Genomic DNA, 20,830 nt, shown 5'->3' with positions numbered 1-20,830 from the left:
ACACATTGACCACATAGATTTGACCTATATGACCATCCAAACCTTGACTCCTTGGGTCTACACTCGTTGGCCCTAAGGACTCATTGACCCCATGGAGTTGACTTTTATGACCATCTAACCCTTGACCCCTTGGGTCTACACTAGTTGGTCCTAAGGGCCCATTGACCCCATGGAGTTAACCTTTATGACCATCCAAGCATTAATTCATTGGGTCTAAATGGAGTTGACCGATATGACCATCCAACTGCTGACCCCTTGGGTCTGCATTAGTTGGTCCTAAGGACACATTGACCCCATTGAGTTGACCTATATGACAATCCAACACTTGACCCCTTGGGTCTACACTAGTTGGACCCAAGGACTCATTGACCCCATACAATTGACCTTTCTGGTGACTCACCATCCAACCATTTACTCCTTGTGTCTACACTAGTTGATACTAAGGACCCATTGACCCCATAAAGTTGACTTTTATGACCATCCAACAGTTTACCCCTTGGGTCTGCACTAGTTGGTCTTAAGGACCCATTGACCCCATGCAGTTGCCCTTTTCCTTCACTCACCATCCAACCGTTGACTCTTTGGGTCTACACTCGTTGGCCCTAAGGGCCCATTGACCCCATGGAGTTAACCTTTATGACCATCCAACCATTAATTCATTGGGTCTAAATGGAGTTGACCGATATGACCATCCAACAGCTGACCCCTTGGGTCTGCAATAGTTGGTCCTAAGGACCCATTGATCCCATTGAGTTGACCTATATGACAATCCAACACTTGACCCCTTGGGTCTGCACTAGTTGGACCCAAGGAATCATTGACCCCATACAATTGACCTTTATGACCATCCAACCGTTGACTCCTTGGATCTACACTAGTTGGTCCTAAGAACCCATTGACTCCATGCAGTTGACCTTTCTGGTGACTCACCATCCAACCGTTGACTCCTTGGATCTACACTAGTTGAAACTAAGGACCCATTGACCCCACAAAGTTGACTTTTATGACCATCCAAGAGTTGACCCCTTGGATCTGCACTAGTTGGTCTTAAGGACCCATTGACCCCATGGGGTTGACCAATCAACCGTTGACCCCTTTGGTCTACACCATTTGGTCCTAAGGGCCTATTGACCCCATGGAGTTGACCTTTATGACCATCCAACCATTGATTCCTTGTGTCTACACTAGTTGGTCCTAAGGACATATTGACCCCATAGAGTTGGCAGTTATGACCATCCAACAGTTGAGCCCTTTGGTTTACACTAGTTGGTCCTAGGGATCCATTGACCCCATTCAGTTGACCTTTATGACCATCCAACCGTTGACCCCTTGGGTCTACATTAATTGGCCCTAAGGACCCATTGACCCCATGCAGTTGACCTTTCCCTTCACTCTGCATCCCACCGTTGACTTCTTGGGTCTGCACTAGTTGGCCTTAAGGACCCATTGACCCCATGCAGTTGCCCTTTCCGTTGACTCACCATCCATCCGTTGACTCCTTGGGTCTACACTAGTTGGTCCTAAAGACTGATTGACCCTATGCAGTTGACCTTTATGACAATACAACAGTTCTCTCCTTGGGTCTACACTCGTTGGCCCTAAGGACCAATTGACCCCATGCAATTGATCTTTTTGGTGACTCACCATCCAACCATTGATTCCTTGGGTCTATACTCGTTGGTTCTAGGGACCCGTTGACCCCATGCAGTTGACCTTTATGACCATCTACCCGTTGACCTCTTGGATCTACACTAGTTGGCCCTAAGGACCCATTGACCCCATGCAGTTCACCTTTATGGCCATCCAACCGTTGATTCTTTGGGTCTACACTAGTTGATCATAAGGACCCATTGACCCCATGCAGTTGACCTTTATGACCATCTACCCGTTGTCCTCTTGCATCTACACTAGTTGGCCTTAAGGACCCATTGACCCCATACAGTTCACCTTTATGACCATCCAACCATTGACTCTTTGGGTCTACACTAGTTGATCATAAGGACCCATTGACCCCATGGAGTTGACTTTTATGACCATCCAACAGCTGACCTCTTGGGTCTACACTATTTGGTCCTAAGGACCTTTGACCCCATAGAGTTGACCTATATGACCATCCAACCCTTGTCCCCTTGGATCTACACGAGTTGGTCCTAAGGACCTATTGACCCCATCAGATTGACCATCCAACCATTGGCCCGTTGAATATACACTAGTTGGTCCTAAGGGCAGATTGACACCACGGAGTTGACCTTTATGACCAGCCAACCATTGATTCCTTGGGTCTAAACAATTTGGTCCTTAAGACCCAATGACCCCATCGAGTTGACCTTTATGTCCATCCAACTGTTGACCCCTTGGGTCTACACTAGTTGGTCCTACGGACCCATTGACCCCATGCAGTTGGCCTATATGACCATCCAACCAATGACTCCTTGGGTCTACATTTGTTGGCCCTAAGGACCCATTGACCCCATGCAGTTGATCTTTCCCTTCACTCACCATCCAACCGTTTACTTCTTGGGTGTACACTTGTTGGTCCTAGTGACCCATTGAACCCATGCAGTTGATCTTTATGACCATCCAACCATTGACCTCTTGGGTCTTCACTAGTGGGCCCTAAGGACCCATTGACTGCATGCACTTGACCTATATGACAATCCAACCCTTGACTCCTTGTGTTTACACTAGTTGGTCCTAAGGACCATTGACCCCATGTAGTTGGCCTTTCTGACCATCCAACCGTTGACTCCTTGGGTCTATATTCGTTGGCCCTAAGGACCCATTGACCCCCTGCAGTTGACCTTTATGACCATCTAACCGTTGACTCCTTGGGTCTACACTCATTGGCCCTAAGGACTCCATGACCCCATGCAGTTTCCCTTTCGTTGACTCACCATCCAACCGTTGGCTCCTTGGGTCTACATTAGTTTATCCTAAGGACCAATTGACCCGATGCAGTTGACCTTTATGACCATCCAACCGTTGACCCCTTGGGTCTAAACTGGTTGGTCGTAATGACCCATTGACCCCATGCAGTTGACCTTTATGACCATCTAACCGTTGACTCCTTGGGTCTACACTCATTGGCCCTAAAGACTCAATGACCCCATGCAATTTCCCTTTCCGTTGACTCACCATCCAACAGCTGAACCCTTGGGTCTACACTAGTTGGTCCTAAGGACCCATTGACCCCATAGAGTTGACCTACATGACCATCCAACCCTTGACCCCTTGGTTCTACATTAGTTGGCCCTAAGGACCCATTGAACCCATGGAGTTGACTTTTATGACCATCTAACCCTTGAACCCTCGGGTTTACACTAGTTGGTCCTAAAGACCTATTGACCCCATGGGGTTGACCATCCAACCATTGACCCCTTGTATATACACTAGTTGGTCCTAAGAGCCCATTGACCCCATGGAGTTAACCTTTATGACCATCAAACCATTGATTCCTTAGGTCTAAACTAGTTGGTCCTAAAGACTCATTGATCCCATCGAGTTGGCCTTTACGTCTATCAAACCATTGACCCCTAGGGTCTACACTATTTGGTTCTAAGGACCCATTGACCGCATTGAGTTGACATATATGACCATCCAAACCTTGACCCCTTGGGTCTACACTAGTTGGTCCCAAGGACCCATTGACCCCATACAATTGACCTTTGTGACTATCCAACCGTTGACTCCTTGGGTCTACATTCGTTGGCCTTAAGTACCCATTGACCCTATGGAGTTGACCGTTATGACCATCCAACAGCTGACCCCTTGGGTCTACACTCGTTGGTCCTAGGGACCCATTGACCCCATAGAGTTGACCTATATGACCATCCAACCCTTGACCCCTTGGGTCTACACTAGTTGGCCCTAAGGACCCATTGACCCCATGGAGTTGACTTTTATGACCATCTAACCCTTCACCCCTTGGGTCTACACTAGTTGGTCCTAGTGGACCAACTAGTGTAGATCCAAGGGGTCAACGGTTGGATGGTCAACCCCATGGGGTCAATGGGTACTTAGGGCCAACTACTGTAGACCCAAGGAGTCAACAGTTGGATGGTGAATCAACCGAAAGGTCAACTGCATGGGGTCAATGTGTCCTTAGGACCAACTAGTGTAGACCCAAGGAGTCAATGGTTGGATGTTCATAAAGGGAAACTGCATGGTGTCAATGGGTCCTTAGGACCAACTAGTGTAGAAACAAGGAGTCAACCGTTGGATGGTGAGTCAATGGAAAGGTCAACTGCATGGGGTCAATGGGTCCTTAGGGCCAACCAGTGTAGACCCAAGAGGTCAACGCTTGGATGGTCATCAAGGTCAACTGCATGGTGTCAATTGGTCCTTAGGACCAACTAGTGTAGACCCAAGGAGCCAATGGTTGGATGGGGAGTCAACTGAAAGGTCAACCGCATGGGGTCAATGGGTCCTTAGGACCAACTAGTGTAGACCCAAGGAGTCAATGTTGGATGGTGAGTCAACGGAAAGGTCAACTGCATGGGGTCAATGGGTCTTTAGATCAACTAGTGTAGCCCCAAGGAGCCAACGGTTGGATGGTGAGTCAACGGAAAGGTCAACTGCATGGGGTCAATCGGTCCTTAGGGCCAACGAGTGTAGACCCAAGGAGTCAACGGTTGGATTGTTATAAAGGTAAACTGCATGGGGTCAATGGGTCGTTAGGACCAACTAGTGCCGAAGCAAGGGGTCAACAGTTGGATGGTCATCAAGGTCATCTCCATGGGGTCAATGGGTCTTTAGGACCAACTATTGTAGACACAACGAATCAATGGTTGCATGGTCTTTAAGGTCAAGTCCATGGGATCAATGACCCCTTAGGACCACCTAGTGTAGACCCAAGGGGTCAACAGTTGGATGGTCAACCCCATGGGGTCAACCCCATGTGGTCAATTTGTGGACAAGTCTTTTGTTCAGGCTGTGTTCCTAGGAGCCAGAGGACTTACTACACCCAAAGTCCATAGCATCGCTCTTGGGACAAAACCCTGACCATTCAACAGTTGATTTAATGGGTCTACTCTGGTTGGCCCTAAGGACCCATTGACCCCATGACCATCCACTCTAGTTGTATTTCTGTCTTTTGTTTATCCTTGTTGACCCTCTCCTCATCTCCTTTCTCTCCACTTCTTTAGTTGTGAGTAACGGTTACTCTTGCATCCCTCTCTACTCCGACATCAACACAACCAGAGGAGAGACACATCAGACATCTGGCAAAGTTGTGGTGATGTCCAAAATGGGTCTAATTGGGGCAACTGAACTCTTCCCAAACTTCGCGCAGGGGTCCAGGGAGGAACGACCACAACAACAGAACCGTTGTAATTGTTGTGTATCGTCGCCCACCTTGATGGCAGTGTCGGACATTCGGCTTGGCTGCTGCTCCCCCCAAAGTGTTTCCCGTTTAATTGACTTCAGACGACAACTCCCAGAAGCCTCAGCCATGTCAGCCAATGGCTTGGAATTCTGGGAGCTGTAGTCCAGAGTCTCTTAAAAGGGCAACGTTTGGGGACCACCGCTTCGGACCTTTTCCGCTTTCCGATTGCCTTTCGAGGTGTTAATTAATTAATTAGAGTAGTGATAGGGGCCACAATTGATTACAGTCAATATAGATGCTTCTCTTTCCTAATATTCCTTTTTTAATCCCTTTTTGCTCGTTTCTTTCTCTATGGTTGCATACTTTTGGCGCTGTCTATAAACACACTTGGTCGGCCATTTTGTCTTCTTCAACCTCCGCCGTCTTCCTTCCTTCTCTCGCTTGATTCATCTCCGATCAATTAATTTCGACCATCCTTTGCTTCATCCTTAGTTCCTCAAGACTTGATGGACGCTCCGACGGCTGGTGGTTTCCCTCCAACATGGCAACCCAGCACCCGAAAATCCTTCTGTTCCTCCTGTTCGCACAACGAATCCATGAAAAGTAGACCCTCCAACGGCTACAGCCACGAAAGGTGAGGAAACCAGGGTGAATCATAAACCACCTTCTGCCATGCAGGAATACATAGGATCCTTTTTTTTTTTAAAGTTTATTGTTAAAAGAAAAAACATAGTCACATACATCGCTAACACATATCAACCTATAACATATTCCATTTACAATTATTTACAATACAGATACATACAAATTCCCATTAATTTTAAATTGTTTGTAATTCTCTCATACATACTCATCAAACCCTTCCACTTCTTATTTCTTCTCGTGCCCTTTCTCATTTCTTACCTCATTCCATAACCTTCTCTTCCCTATCTTCTCTACCATCTCTATCCCCTTTTATCTCTTCCAATCTATATTGACTTCTTTCCCTCCCGCTTACCACTAACTACTTGCTCATACCTCCTACACTTACTTCTTCCTTCGACTATTCTCAACTACTACCTTATCTATCATACCTTCCTCATTCTAAGTTTCTACTTATACCTTAACACATTCTTTCTCTATACATGCTCACTTCACAATCTGACAAACATACATATAGTGACTTCCTCCTATCTCCTTTGGTTATGTCTCCTTATTCTTGACTTTCCGTATATCTCGTTTTAGTGGATCCTATTTCCCTATCTTTGTTAATTTAAGTCAATTATAAATAATTACTAACCAAGTCTGGATACCTACTGAAATGATATTATGGCAATCTTACCCCAGTTCGTTTCAAGAAATTTAATCACCTTTGTCCAATCGTTTTCTTTTTGTGTCTCCCCTTTGTTGTTAAGTGTCTGTGTTAGCTTGTCCATCATAATGGCATCATACAATTTTAGTATCCATTCCTCTACGGTGGGGCATTTTGAATTTTTCCATTTTTGAGCAAAAGTTACTCTGGCAAGTGTGATTAAATAGTATAGAGTTTTAGCTTCCTTGCCCTTTAAATTGTCATCCATAATGCCCAATAATATAGTTTCTGGTTTCCATTGAATTTTTTTTACCCATAATAAGATCAATTTGACTTGTTATATCTTTCCAAAATTGTTTTGTCACTTTACATCCCCACCAACAATGATAGAAAGTTCCTAATTCTTTTTTACATTTCCAACATAAATTATTATTTAACTTATAAATCTTTGCCACTTTGGCTGGAGTCATATACCAAAAGTAGAACATTTTATAGTAATTTTCTCTCAAATTCTGGGATGCTGTAAATTTAAAATTATTTTTCCAGGAGTTTTGACATTGATATTGAGTAGCCTAACAATCTTGCCCACTTGACCATGTTTTCTTTCACCACTTCCTGTTCTAACTCATATGATAATAGGATTTTATAAATTTTTCCTACCAGTTTTGGATTTTCTCCTAGAAGGAGTTTCCCCAAATCTGAATTCCCTTGTGAGAGAACTAATTTTTGACCTTTAGAGTCTTCTTTAAACCTTGATTGAATTTGATTATAATTAAACCAACTAATTTTCCATCCTTCTTCCTTCAATTGCTCCAATGATTTTAAATTTAATTTACCTCCTCTTATTTCTAGAATATCCTTATATCTAATCCATTTGAAATCTGTTATCATCTCTTTTCTGTAAAAAGCTTCCTGAGGTGATACCCAACTCTCGATATTTTGGAAGATTCTGAGTTTGTATTTGTTCCAGATTTTCATAAGAGGGTTTCTAATACAATGATCTCTAAACCGTTTGTTGGATTTATCTTTCTCATATATCAGATAAGCATGCCAACCAAAATTGTTACCATCGCTCTCAATCTCTAACAAATCTGGATTATCTAATTGTATCCACTCTTTCAGCCATAACAAGCCACAAGCATCAAAGTATAATTTAAGATTTGGTAGGCCTAATCCTCCCTTATCCTTAGAATCCTGCAAATTTTTATATTTAATTCTGGGTTTCCTGCCTTTCCATATAAATTAGTTAGATCCTTGTCCCATTCCTTAAAGGGTTTGATTGATGTGATAATTGGTAGCATTTGGAACAAAAAAAGAATTTGTGGTAATACCATCATTTTTATAGTGGCTACTCTTCCCGTTAGTGAGAGATTTAGTTTGTTCCATTTAAGCAAATCTTGTTTTATTTTTGCCCAAGTTGTTTTGTAGTTAATTTCAAATAGATTATTTAATCTATTTGAGATTTGTAAGCCTAAGTATCTCACCTTCTTTTCAATTTTAATACCTGATTGTTCTTCTAATTGTTTCTGTTCCTCCTCTCTCATGTTCTTTATTATAAAAACTGATTTAGCTTTGTTAATTTTACAACCAGATACCTCTCCAAATTTCTTTAGCGTTTCCATTACCGGCTTTATATTTTCATTTGGATTTCCTAGAAAAAAGACCAGATCGTCTGCAAAGGCTCTGATTTTATAATTTCTGTTTTTAATTTTTGTCCCTATGATTTGGTCATTAGATTTGATTTCTTTTAATAACAACTCTATAATTAGTAAGAACAAAAGAGGGAAGAGAGGACAGCCCTGCCTTGTACCTCTTTTTATGTTGATGAATTTAGATTTTTCTCCATTTATTCTAATTTGGGCTTTTTGATCTTTATAAATTTTGGATATCCAATTAGAAAAGTTTGGTCCGACTTGAATTTTGGTTAATACTTCAGCAAGAGTTTGCCAATTAACAGAGTCGAAAGCTTTCTCTAGATCAACAAATAATAAACCTAATTGTTTATCATTGTGATGTTCATAATACTGCAGGATGTTTAACAGGATTTTTGAATTATCTCTCATAAATCTATGGGGTAGAAATCCCTTTTGGTCAGTATTGATTAAGTCTTTAAGACAGACTTTTAAACGGTTTGCTAAGATTGTGGCAAAAATTTTGTAATCGTTGTTTAGAAGTGAGATTGGGTGGTAATTCCTTAGATCCAAAGTATCCTTTCCCTCTTTTGGGATCATTATTATCTCTGCCTCTCTCCATGAACTTGGAATTGTTTCTTCCAGAGCTTTATTCATAACTTCTTGTAGGATAGGTGCTAGTTCGAATTTAAATGTTTTATAAAATTTTGCTGATAATCCATCATTGCCTGGTGATTTACCTGTTTTACACGAATCAATTGCTTCCCAGATCTATCAGTTGGTTTAGTTGTGTCCTCTGGTTATCTGTCAAAATTCCTATGTTCGACAATGACACATATTTTTTGATTTCTTCCTGCTCCACTTGGTTTTCTTTGTACAGATTCTGGTAGAATTTCATAAAGACTTCTTTAATTTCTTCCTGCTGAGTAACTATTCCTCTATCTGAATTGATCTTGTTAATCACTTTCTTTTCTTTTTCCTTCTTCAGTTTATAGGCTAGCCATTTCCCTATTTTATTTGCGTGTTCGAAAGATTTTTGTTTGGATATTATTAATCTTCTGTTTAATTCATCTGACGCCTCCAGCTCCAGCTGTTTCTTAATTGATTTTATCTCTCTTTGGATTTTTTTGTCTCTTGGAAACTTTTGTAGATCCATCTCTTTATCTTTAAGGAGCCTATGTAATTCTTTTACCTTTTGTTTTTTATTTCTTTGAACTCTTATGTTGTGTTTCATAAAAAAAAACCTAATCACTGCCTTACCTGCATCCCAGACTGTTGACAAATGGACCTCCTTGTCCTTATTTTCTTTCAGAAATTGTTGGAACACTAATTTGAATTCATCTACAATTTTCTCATCTTTTAATAGATCTTCATTTAAATACCAGTTATTAATTGTTCTGTTATCTTTCAAATTCAAAATTATAGGATTATGATCTGAAATAGTTCTATTGAGAACTTCCATTTTTCTAACTTCTTTTAGTAAATTTTGTGAGACTAAGAACATATCCAGTCTCGATAACGATTGGTGTCTGTCTGAGAAGAAGGTAAAGCAGTTTTCTTTAGGATATAGATGTCTCTATATTTCTATTAAGCTACAGTTCTCTACCAAATCAAAGAAATGTTTGGGTAATTTGCCTTGTGTGTCCTTAATCAGCTTCCCTGAAGATCTGTCTACTTTAGGTTGGATAACTCCATTAAAGTCTCCCATCAACACCACATTCTCATAGTCCAAATCCATTATTAGCCTTTGTATTTTTTTATAAAAGTTGTTTTTATTTTCTTGAGGACCATAAATGCCCACCAAGAGACATTTAATTCCTTTCCAGTCGATTTCGACTCCCAGATAACGACCACCTTTATCATTGAAGATTTCTTTGGATTCGATATGATTCTTAATGTAAAAAATGACTCCTCTTTTACTTTGCTTAATTGATGAAATGTACTCTTTGCCTAGTCTTTTATTTTTAATCAATCTTGAATCTTTGGTTCTAATATGTGCTTTTTGGAGACAAATAGTGTCTGATTGATTTCTTTCTAAAAAAAGAGAGACTTTCTTTCTTTTTTGGGGAGAGTTTAAACCTTTGACGTTCCAAGATATGATCTTTATTACTTAAAATATTAATATGAAATTACAATTCAATGTTGCTTCAATGAAATACTAGAATACGAGAGATAAAATAGTTCAAAGATTTTATTTATTAAAACATCTTTATGATTGGTAAGGTTAGTAAGTACACAAGCAATATCAATAATTATACTAATTTGAATCGTGATCTTATGTTCTACCTAATATATTGCGTTTTCTTAATTTACTCAGATAATTATAGTTTAGTTATAATATAATTGAATTTTTATTGAGTGGGAGGGGAAGAAGAAAGAAATATATATATATATATATATATGTACTATCCAACTAGGTATCGATCAATATAAGTCGTTATAGATTAGTATAAATCAAAATGGGTTAATACAAATTAGTGCATGTTGGTGGGGAGGCAAGGTTTAGATTAATTATCCCACCTATGCAACCATATGTTATTGTCATTCTTGCATTGTACCCCCTCCTCCCCCTGCTTCATCTCTTTCATCTCTTCCTCCCTTCTCCAGCTCTTTTTGAATTTCTTTTAAAAGGTCTCTGGCTTTCTCCACTGAGTTGATTCTGATTTTCTTTTGTTTCCAAGTAACCTGCACTCCATCAATCTCTTCCCATTTAAAAAAAAATACCGTATCTCTTCAAGTTGTCAGTTAGGAAATTATAGTTCTTCCTCCTACGTAAAATCTTCCCGGGGATATCCTTAAGAATCAAGATTTCTTTATCGTCAACTATGAGTTTTGCTTTATAACTTTGTTGTAGGACAAGGTCCCTTGTTTGTTTCCGCACAAAATATACAACCACATCTCTGGGAAGTTTCTTTTGCTTGGCTACAAAGGAATTTATTCTATAGATACGATCCAACTCCCAGGGGAACTGGGCTTCAGGCTCTTCGATGAATTTCGCAAGAATCGGGGCTAATTCCACATAGAGATTTTCGTTAGGTTTTTCAATCAAGCCCCTCAGTTTAAGACAGTTTTCCCTTTGTTTTACTTGTAACCTAAGTATTTGCTCTTGGTCTTCCAAGAGCTCATTCTTTACTTCAGATATCTTTCTCTCCATCTTCCCAGTGTGGGTTTCCAAATTCTTCAATCTTCCGTTTACTTTATCCATATCCTCTGTCATCTTGTCCAAGCATTTTCTCATTTCAGCCATTTCCAGTTTGAATTCCTGTTTGATTTCTTCACCTGATTTGAAAATATTCTCATTTGTCTCCGCCAGTAATCTCTTCATTTCTTCAAACATGTTTTCAGATAAGTCCGTATTTTTGAAGGAATTTTCAATTGATGGTCTCCGGTAATTTAATGGCAATTCTTGTCTTGCTGCTGCGGCTTTACGTGTTCCTGATGCCATCTTAACAAGGAAAGAGAAAGTGATAACAATAAAGATATCAACTTGCGGATTAATCTATGACAGATTTGTTGCGTAGCTTTGGGCCACCTTTTATGGTTTTGTATAATCAGTGAGAAGTAAAAAAAAAAATTGACTTGCAGTGTGTTCAATTTTAATATTTTACTAAGATATCCTGTTTAAATAAAATAAGTTGAGAGAGTTAATTAAAAAAAGAAAAAAGAAGAAGAAAAAAAAGGGGGGAAGGGGGAACAATTTCTTCTTCTCAAATGCAACACTGTTGGCTTATCATGTGCTTAATTTTGGTATTTTACTAAGGCAGTCTATTTAAATAAATAAATTTAAGAAGAGGGAAAAAAAGGAGGTTGGGATAGGGTATTTTATGAAGAAGAGTAGCTTATGATTAGTGAGAAATTTATATCACATCAATCAGACCTTTAAGTTAATAATTCTCTTTATGTGGAAATTAAATCTAGAAATCAAAGAATTAAATTTGATTCACACGGAATCAATATAACTCCAGCCAAAGACAGGAAAGGGAGAAGGGAAATATATTTATACACTTAAGTTCAATTAGAAGCAAGGGACTAATACCAATAATATAAAATTATCCTAAACTGTCCAAAAATTCATTAACGTCAATTACAATATAGGCAATAAGTGGGGGGGGGGGGGGGTATTTAGTTAAGCCTAAAACTTTCTATGCCGCACTTCCCTTTGCCTCCCCACCTTTTTATCAAGGTTTACAAATTTATTCCCTTTAGAATTACTTTACCTACTAACCCTCTGATTCAGCTTTGTACATTGGCAAATATATTCCTGGTTACATTAGTTGCTCTGTTACATTAGAATTGATACTCAACAAAAACAATAATCTCAGAATTATATACTAAATATTTGTACCGAACAATTGATTAAACTATAACTCCAACTAGTAAAAAAAGACAAGCTACACAATTACACAATTAATAAAGAGGAGGTGTACTTTAAGCTCTGCTTTTCTCCCTATATATCACAGTCCAAACTTACGAAGTCAGACGCTGGAGATAGATGCAGGCACCATCTCTTCCTCCCTCTCTCTCCCGCCTTGAACCTCGCTTCTCCTCAAGGATTTTCCCTACAATAACGTCCCATTAATGTCCAATTACACCTAGTCAAACCAGGTTGAAAGTCGGTATTTATTTTCGCCTACAAATTTTTCTTTTGTTGTTAATAAAGTTCCTTTCAAACCTACAGTTCGCCTGTTTTAAAAGTCTGTAGTAATTTTCTGTTGCTTCTCTCCGTCCGTGCTAGCCTCTCCTCTCTCTCAGCTCCCCCACCTCGCCTCCTCGCTGAATCAACTCCTTGTCTTGCAGCTGTGTTCATCAGTCCTTCCCTGCACCTGTGGAATAATAGTGGAAAGAGAAAATGGAGGACAAGGGAGGAGGGGAGGGGAGAGAAGAGAGAAGAAAGAAAAGAAAGGAAAGGAAAGGAAAGGAAGGGAAAGAGAGGAGTCATAAAGGAGGGAAAGGCAGAGAGAGAGAGAGAGAGGGAGAGACAATGCAATCCAGCTCTGATTTAGATGGAATTGGGTGAAATTGAGATTGTCTTCTTGTCTTCTTGTCTTGGACACCAAGGAATCCCTTCCACAGGTAGGTTTCCTGAAGACTGGTTGTACAACAAACTTAGACAGAACTTCAAGCTATTAGGGTTGGATCCTCTTGTGGAAAGTACTTCCGGAGATAGGTTTATTGTTCTTCTTAGTCAGGTCTCTTCAGTTTGGTGTAAAGTGGTGGCGGCGCCTCTGCTTTCAAGCCGCGGCTTGAAGCACCTCCGCTCGCGGTTGTGGCTGCTCGTCCCCCGCGCTCTTCCCGATTCCCCTCAGTGCCTCAGCGCTGAGCTAAATCAGCTGTTTTTCTTCGCCATTTTGGGGTTTTTTGGGGTTTGCCGAGCCCCTCTGCCTCCCTCTTCGTAGAGGGATTCTTCTGGGTAGGGGTACCTTACCCACCTACCCCCGTCCCCGCGAGCTGTTAGCGACCTCCGGAGCCTTTCCTGGAGGAAGCTATTCACACCGCCATTAACACCGGAAGTCCCCCGCCATTACCACTGGAAGTCCCAGAAATACATAGGATCCTTCTGCCATGCAGGAATACACAGAACACAAGAGTCGGAAGGGACTCCTAAGGGCCATATGTTCCAACCCTCCTTCTGCCATGCAGGAACACATAGGACCCTTCTGCCAGGCAGGAATGCCTAGGATAATTCTGCCATGCAGGAATACATAGGACCCTAGAATCAGAAGGGACTACTTAGGGCCATATAGTCCAACCCTCCTTCTGCCATGCAGTAATACATAGAAAACTAGAGTCGCAAAGGACTACTAAGGGCCATATAGTCTGACTCTCATTCTGCCATGCAGGATTACATAGTACACTAGAGTCAGAAGGGACTAGTAAGGGCCTTAGAGTCTGACACTCTTTCTGCCATGCAGGATTACATAGTACACTACAGTCAGAAGGGACTAGTAAGGGCCAAAGAGTCCAACCTTTCTTCTGCCAAGCTGGAATACATACAGTTGGAAGGGACTCCTAAGGGCCATATATTCCAACCCTCCTTCTGCCATGCAGGAATACATAGGAACCTAGAGCCATGAAAGAATACATAGAATCCTAGAACCATGCAGGAATCCATAGGATCCTTCTGACATGCAGGAATACATAGGATCTTAGAGCCATGCAAGAATACATAGGATCCTAGAACCATGCAGGTATACATATGACGCTTCTGCCGAGCAGGAATAAATAGGATCATTCTGCCATGAAGGGATACATAGTTTCCTTCTGCCATGCAGGAATACATAGGATCCTAGAGTCGGAAGGCACTGCTAAGGGCCATAGAGTCCAACCGTCCTTCTGCCATGCAGGAATACATAAGATCCTAGGGTCGGGAGGGATACTAAGGGCTATACAGTCCAACCCATCTTCTGCCATGCAGGAATACATAGGATCCTAGAGTCGAAAGGATCTACTAAGGCCCATACAGTCCAACCCACCTTCTGCCATACAGGAATACATAGGATCCTAGAGTTGGAAGGGACTGCTAAGGGCCATAGAGTCCATCCCTCCTTCTGCCATGCAGGAATACATAGCATCCTAGAGTTGAAAGGGACAGCTAAGGGCAATAGAGTCCAACCCTCCTTCTTTCATTCAGGAATACATAGGATCCTAGAGTCAGAGGAGACTACTAAGGGCCATATATTCAAACCCTCCTTCTGCCATGCAGGAATACATAGGATCTTATAATCGGTAGGAACTACTAAGTGCCATATATTCCAACCCTCCTTCTGCCATGGAGGAATACTTAGGAGCCTAGAGTCGGAAGGGACTACTAAGGACCACATAGTCCAACCCTCTTTCTGCCCTGCAGGAATACATAAGATGCCAGAGTCAGACGGGACTACTAAGGGCCATATAGTCCAAACCTCCTTCTGCCATGCAGGAATACATAGGATCCTAGAGTCCGAAGGGACTACGAATGGCCGTCTAGTCCAACCCTCCTTCTGCCATTCAGGAATACATAGGATCCTAGAGTCAGACGAGACTAGTAAGGGCCATATAGTCCAACCCTCCTTCTGCCATAAAGGAATATAAAGGATCCTACAGTTGGAAGGGACTGGTAAGAGCCATAGAGTCCATCCCTCCTGCTGCCGTGCAGGAATACATAGGTTCCTAGAGTTGGAAGGGACAACTAAGGGACACAGAGTACAACCAACCTTCTGGAATACAGGAATATATAGGATCCTAGAGACTAAAGGGACTACAAAGGGGCATAGAGTCCATCCCTCCTTCTGCCATGCAGGAATACATAGCATCCTAGAGTCGGAAGGGACTGCTAAGGGCCATAGAGTCCATCCTTGTACGGTGCAGGAATACATAGGATCCTAGAGTCAGATGGGACTACTAAGGCCCATATAGTCCAACCCACCGTCTGCCATGCAGGAATACATTGGATCCTGGAGTCAATAGGGACTACGAAGGGCCATAGAGTCCATCCCTCCTTACGCCATACAGGAATACATAAGATCCCAGAGTCAGAAGGGAGTACTAAGGGCCATAGAGTCCAAACCTCCTTCTGCCATGCATGAATACATAGGATCCTAGAGTCAGGAGGGACTGCTAAGGGCCCTATTTTCCAACCCTTCTTCTGCCATGCAGGAATACATAGGGTCTTAGAGTCAGAAGGGACTACGAAGGGCCATACAGTCCATCCCACCTTCTGCCATGCAGGAATACATAGGATCCTAGAGTCAGACGGGACTGCTAAGGGCCATAGAGTCCAACCCTTCTTCTTTCATTCAGGAATACATAGGATCCTAGAGTCAGAGGAGACTACTAAGGGCCATATAGTCAAACCGTCCTTCTGCCATGCAGGAATACAAAGGATCTTAGAATCGGTAGGAACTACTAAGGGCCATATATTCCAACCCTCCTTCTGCCATGCAGGAATACATAGGATCCTAGAGTCAGACGAGACTACAAAGGGCCATAGAGTCCATACCTCCTTCTGCCATGCAGGAATACATAGGATCCTAGAGTTGGGAGTGACTGCTAAGGGCCATATAGTCCATCCCTCCTTCTGCCATGCAGGAATACATAGCATCCTAGAGTCAGAAGGGACTGCTAAGGGCCATAGAGCCCATCCTTGTGCGGTGCAGGAATACATAGGATCCTGGAGTCGGAAGGAACTACTAAGGCCCATATAGTCCAACCCTCTGTGTTCCATGCTGGAATACATTGGATCCTAGAGTCAGAAGGGACTACTAAGGGCCATAGAGTCCAAACCTCCTTCTGCCATGCATGAATACATAGGATCCTAAAGTCAGGAGGGACTGCTAAGGGCCATATATTCCAACCCTTCTTCTGCCATGCAGGAATACATAGGATCCTAGAGTCAGAAGGGACTAGTAAGGGCCATAGAGTCCAACCCTCCTTCTGCCATGTAGGAATACACAGGATGCTAGAGTAAGAAGGGACTACTAAGGGCCATATAGTCCATCCCTCCTTCTGCCATGCAGGAATACATAGGATCCTAGAGTCGGAAGGGACTGATAAGGGCCATAGAGCCCAGCTCTCCTTCTGCGATGCAGGAATACATAGGATCCTAGAGTCAGACGGGACTGCTAAGGGCCATAGAGTCCAAACCTCCTGATTTCATTCAGGAATACATAGGATCCTAGAGTCAGAAGGTACTACTAAAGGCCATAGAGTCTATACCTCCCTCTGCCATGCAGGAATACATAGGATCCTAGAGTCAGAAGGGACTGCTAAGGGCCATAGAGTCCATCACTCCTTCAGCCATGCAGCAATACATAGGATCCTGGAGTTGGGAGGGATTGCTAAGGGCCATATAGTCCAACCCTCCTTCTGCCATGCAAGAATGGATAGGATCCTAGAGTCGGAAGGGACTGCTAAGGGCCATAGAGTCCATCCCTACTTCTGCTGTGCAGGAATACATAGGATTGTAGAGTCAAAAGGGTCTAGTAAGGCCCATACAGTCCAAACCAGCTTCTGCCATGCAGGAATACATAGGATCCTAGAGTCGGAAGGACTGCTAAAGGCCATAGAGCCCATGTTTGTGCCGTGCAGGAATACATAGGATCCTGGAGTCAAAAGGGACTACTATGGGCCATAGAGTCCAACCATCCTTCTGCCATGCAGGAATACATAGGATCCTAGAGTCAGATGGGACTGCTAAGGCCCATATAGTCCACCCCTCCTTCTGCCATGCAGGAATACATTGGATCCTGGAGTCAGATGGGACTGCTAAGGGCCATAGAGTCCATCCTTGTACGGTGCAGGAATACATAGGATTCTGGAGTCGGAAGGGACTACTAAGGGCCATAGAGTCCAACCCTCCTTTGGCCATGAAGGAATACATAGGATCCTAGAGTCAGATGGGACTACTAAGGCCCATATAGTCCAACCCACCGTCTGCCATGCAAGAATACATTGGATCCTGGAGTCAGAAGTGACTACTAAGGGCCGTAGAGTCCATCCCTCCTTCTGCCGTGAAGGAATACATAGGATCCTAGAGTCAGACGGGACTGCTAAGGGCCTTAGAGTCCAACCCTCCTTCTTTCATTTTTTTAAAAATATAATCTTTATTAACAATTTTCAAATAAAAAAATACATTTTAGAAAAACATTTCAATTTCCATACATATTAATCTTATAATATGATACATCCAAATTCGTAGAACAACAAAATTCTTAGTGTGGACTAAATTCCAACGGGTCAAAATTGACTTCCAACTCTTTTTCTCTATCTTTCTAGAGGTTTTCTCATAACCTTTAAATTTTATACCTCATCTTTCGAAATGTCGTGACTCTCTGTTATTCAATATGATAAAAAAAAAAACCGCGAGCAAAAACTTCTTGCTTATATTATTCTACTTGTAGCCTCATTAATTACCACATTAATTTCCATACACCTTCTATTTAGAACAACGTTTACCACACATTTTCTTTTGCCAATCCTAGTCCTTCATATTCTCCTAGAGAGGATAAACTTCAGAATAAAAAAGGCATTCCTGTGATACCACATAAAATCGTAAAGAGAGTGAAGCTTATCGATTCCTTTCTTCAAGTTTTTAAATTGCTCTATCGATGAGAGAAAGGAAGAGAAAAGGGAGAGAAATACACATTAGGGAATTCTAATTTCTCTATTTACATTAAGAGACAGTATAATCTCAAATTGCCCCTTTGAGTCAGTTTCAGCTGCTAATTAGTGATACATTAATATCCCATTCCCTTCCCATGTTTTCCAACACCTTCTCCCATATCTCCCTTCTCTTCTTTCCATCTCGATTTTTTACCATACAAGTCATTCTATCCAACTCTCTATATTCATTTACCTTAAGCATCCAACTTTCCCATGATGGGATTTCCTTAGTTTTCCAAAGTCTGGCTATCTCTACCCTAGCTGCAGTGACCAGATAAAGCGTAATTCTCCAAAACTTGATTTCCTCTGTGTTTAGTATCGTGGTTATATTAAGAAGATACAATTTTGGGTCCATTTGAAAATTAAACCCTAAGATCTTTTGCAGAGAGTCATGTACAGTCTTCCAGAATTTCTTTATTTCTGTACATCCCCACCACATGTGGTACAGCGTCCCTTTTTGTTGATTACATTTCCAGCATAGTCCTTCACTAGACTTATACATTTTTTTAACTTCCATGGTGTAATGTACCATCTATTCATTATTTTTAAATGGTTCTCCTTCAGGCTTTGTCCCACCGTGAATTTATTTGTTCTCAACCATGTCTTCTGCCACTCATCATAATTTATTGTGGACCCTAGATCCTTGGACCATTTAATCATATATTCCTTTATTGTGTTGTGTTCTAAGACTCTGTTCAAAATTAACTGGTAAAATTTTGCTATCTTATGTTTATCCGGTTGCCACAGGATCTTATCTAACTTGTTTAGATCTTTTTCTATCCCCACCGTCTTGATATCAATTTTTGTTCTTTGACTTAGTTGAATATAATTGAACCATGATAACTCAAAAACCCCTTCCCTTTTGGTATCCTTCTGTTTTATTTTACACCCTCCTTGCGCCTCTATCTCTAACATATCTTTATATGTCAGCCATTTTTCCTGTATGTGCCATCTGCTGAAAAAGGCTTCTTGGGGGGAAGTCCATAATGGTAAATGAAAGTAAAATAATTAATAAATCTTTTTCCAAGTTTCTAGTAACGATTTTCTAATTGGGTGATTATTAAAGTCCCGGTTTTGATCTAATTTCCCATAGCATAAATATGCATGCCATCCGAACCTTAATTGCACCCCTTCCAGATCTAATAATACACGATCCTCTAATTTGATCCAAGTCTGCAACCACAGTAAAGAGCATGCCCAATAATAATTTTTTAGATGAGGCAATCCATAGCCACCTCTTGCCTTTTCATCCTTTAAGACCATCCAGTTTACTCTGGGTCTCTGCCCCTTCCAGATAAATTTTTTCAGTTCACTATCCCATTCCTTAAAGATTTTGTCATTTATAACTATCGGGAGATTTTGGAATAAGAACATTATTTTTGGCAAAACTGCCATTTTTATGACCGCAATTCTGCCTAATAGTGACAAATTAAGCTGATTCCATCTCCTAAGATTTTCCTTGATGTCGTTCCAAACTTTACAGTAATTGTTATCGAACAGTTTCAAATTATCCTTTGACAGCCAAATTCCCAAATATCTAATCTTTTTTTCCTCTTTAAATCCCGATAGTTTAGTTATTGATTCTACTTCATTGGGGGGGGATGTTTTTTGTTAGCATAACAGTCTTGTCTTTATTTATGTTTAGACCCGAATGAGCTCTAAACTGTTTTAATTCCTTTGTGACTTCTTCTATACATGAACTGGGGTCCTCTACTATCAAGGCCACATCATCAGCAAAGACTTTCAAGTTCAATATGCTTTTCCCTTTTTTACAGCCTCTTATCCTATTATTCCCTTTAATTGCTGAGATTAGCACTTCCATTGACACCAGAAAGAGCAAAGGGGAAATGGGACACCCCTGTCTAACTCCCGTGTATATTTGAAATTCTTGGGATCTTTTGCCATTAACCATTACTTTCGCAGTTTGCTTGCAGTATATCTGTTGAATCTTTTTGATAAAGCTATCTCCAAAATCAAAAGCCTTTAAGGTTTCAAATAGAAAATCCCAATTCAGACGGTCGAAGGCTTTCTCCATGTCTAGTGCTATTAAAGCAAATTTTTTGTTGTTATTTACATGATAGAACTCTAAAGAGTTCAAAATTGGCCTAATATTATCCCTAATCTGCCTCCCCGGCAGAAACCCACTTTGTTCTTTGCCCAACATCTGAGATAGATTTTTTTTCAGCCTAGTTGCTAAAATATTGGTGTATATCTTGTAGTCTGTATTAAGAAGGCTTATTGGGCGGTAGTTGGGCATGACTTCCTGGTCTTTCCCTTCTTTTGGGATCAGGGAAATAAATGCTTTCTCCCAAGAAGGGGGGATTCCCTCAACCTCTATAGCAGTGAATAGTCTCATAAGGGGCCCTATTAGTTCTTCGTGAAATTTCTTGTAGAATAAAGATGAAAAGCCGTCCTCTCCGGGGGCTTTCCCCTCTTTCAAAGAAG

The 20,830-nt window shown here is 41.3% G+C and overlaps 1 protein-coding gene across 5 annotated transcripts in view; it reads left to right on the top strand.

Moving 5' to 3' along the window:
* LOC149278889 (small G protein signaling modulator 1-like) overlaps positions 1 to 20,830 on the top strand; it is a 123,288-nt gene that overhangs the window by 42,372 nt on the left and 60,086 nt on the right. For all 5 annotated transcript variants that reach the window (XM_089501617.1, XM_089501619.1, XM_089501615.1 and 2 more), the window contains one exon: positions 5,816 to 5,957. In XM_089501617.1, the coding sequence (XP_089357743.1) occupies positions 5,816 to 5,957 (142 nt within the window). The remainder of the gene's footprint in view (positions 1 to 5,815; positions 5,958 to 20,830) is intronic.

Source organism: Sceloporus occidentalis, unplaced genomic scaffold, assembly GCF_023333645.1.
Source record: "Sceloporus occidentalis isolate IW3139 unplaced genomic scaffold, rSceOcc1.0.p SCAF_177, whole genome shotgun sequence".
NCBI classification, from domain to species: domain Eukaryota; kingdom Metazoa; phylum Chordata; class Lepidosauria; order Squamata; family Phrynosomatidae; genus Sceloporus; species Sceloporus occidentalis.
Note: the sequence above shows the minus strand (reverse complement) of the source record. Positions and strands in the feature narration are given on the sequence as shown.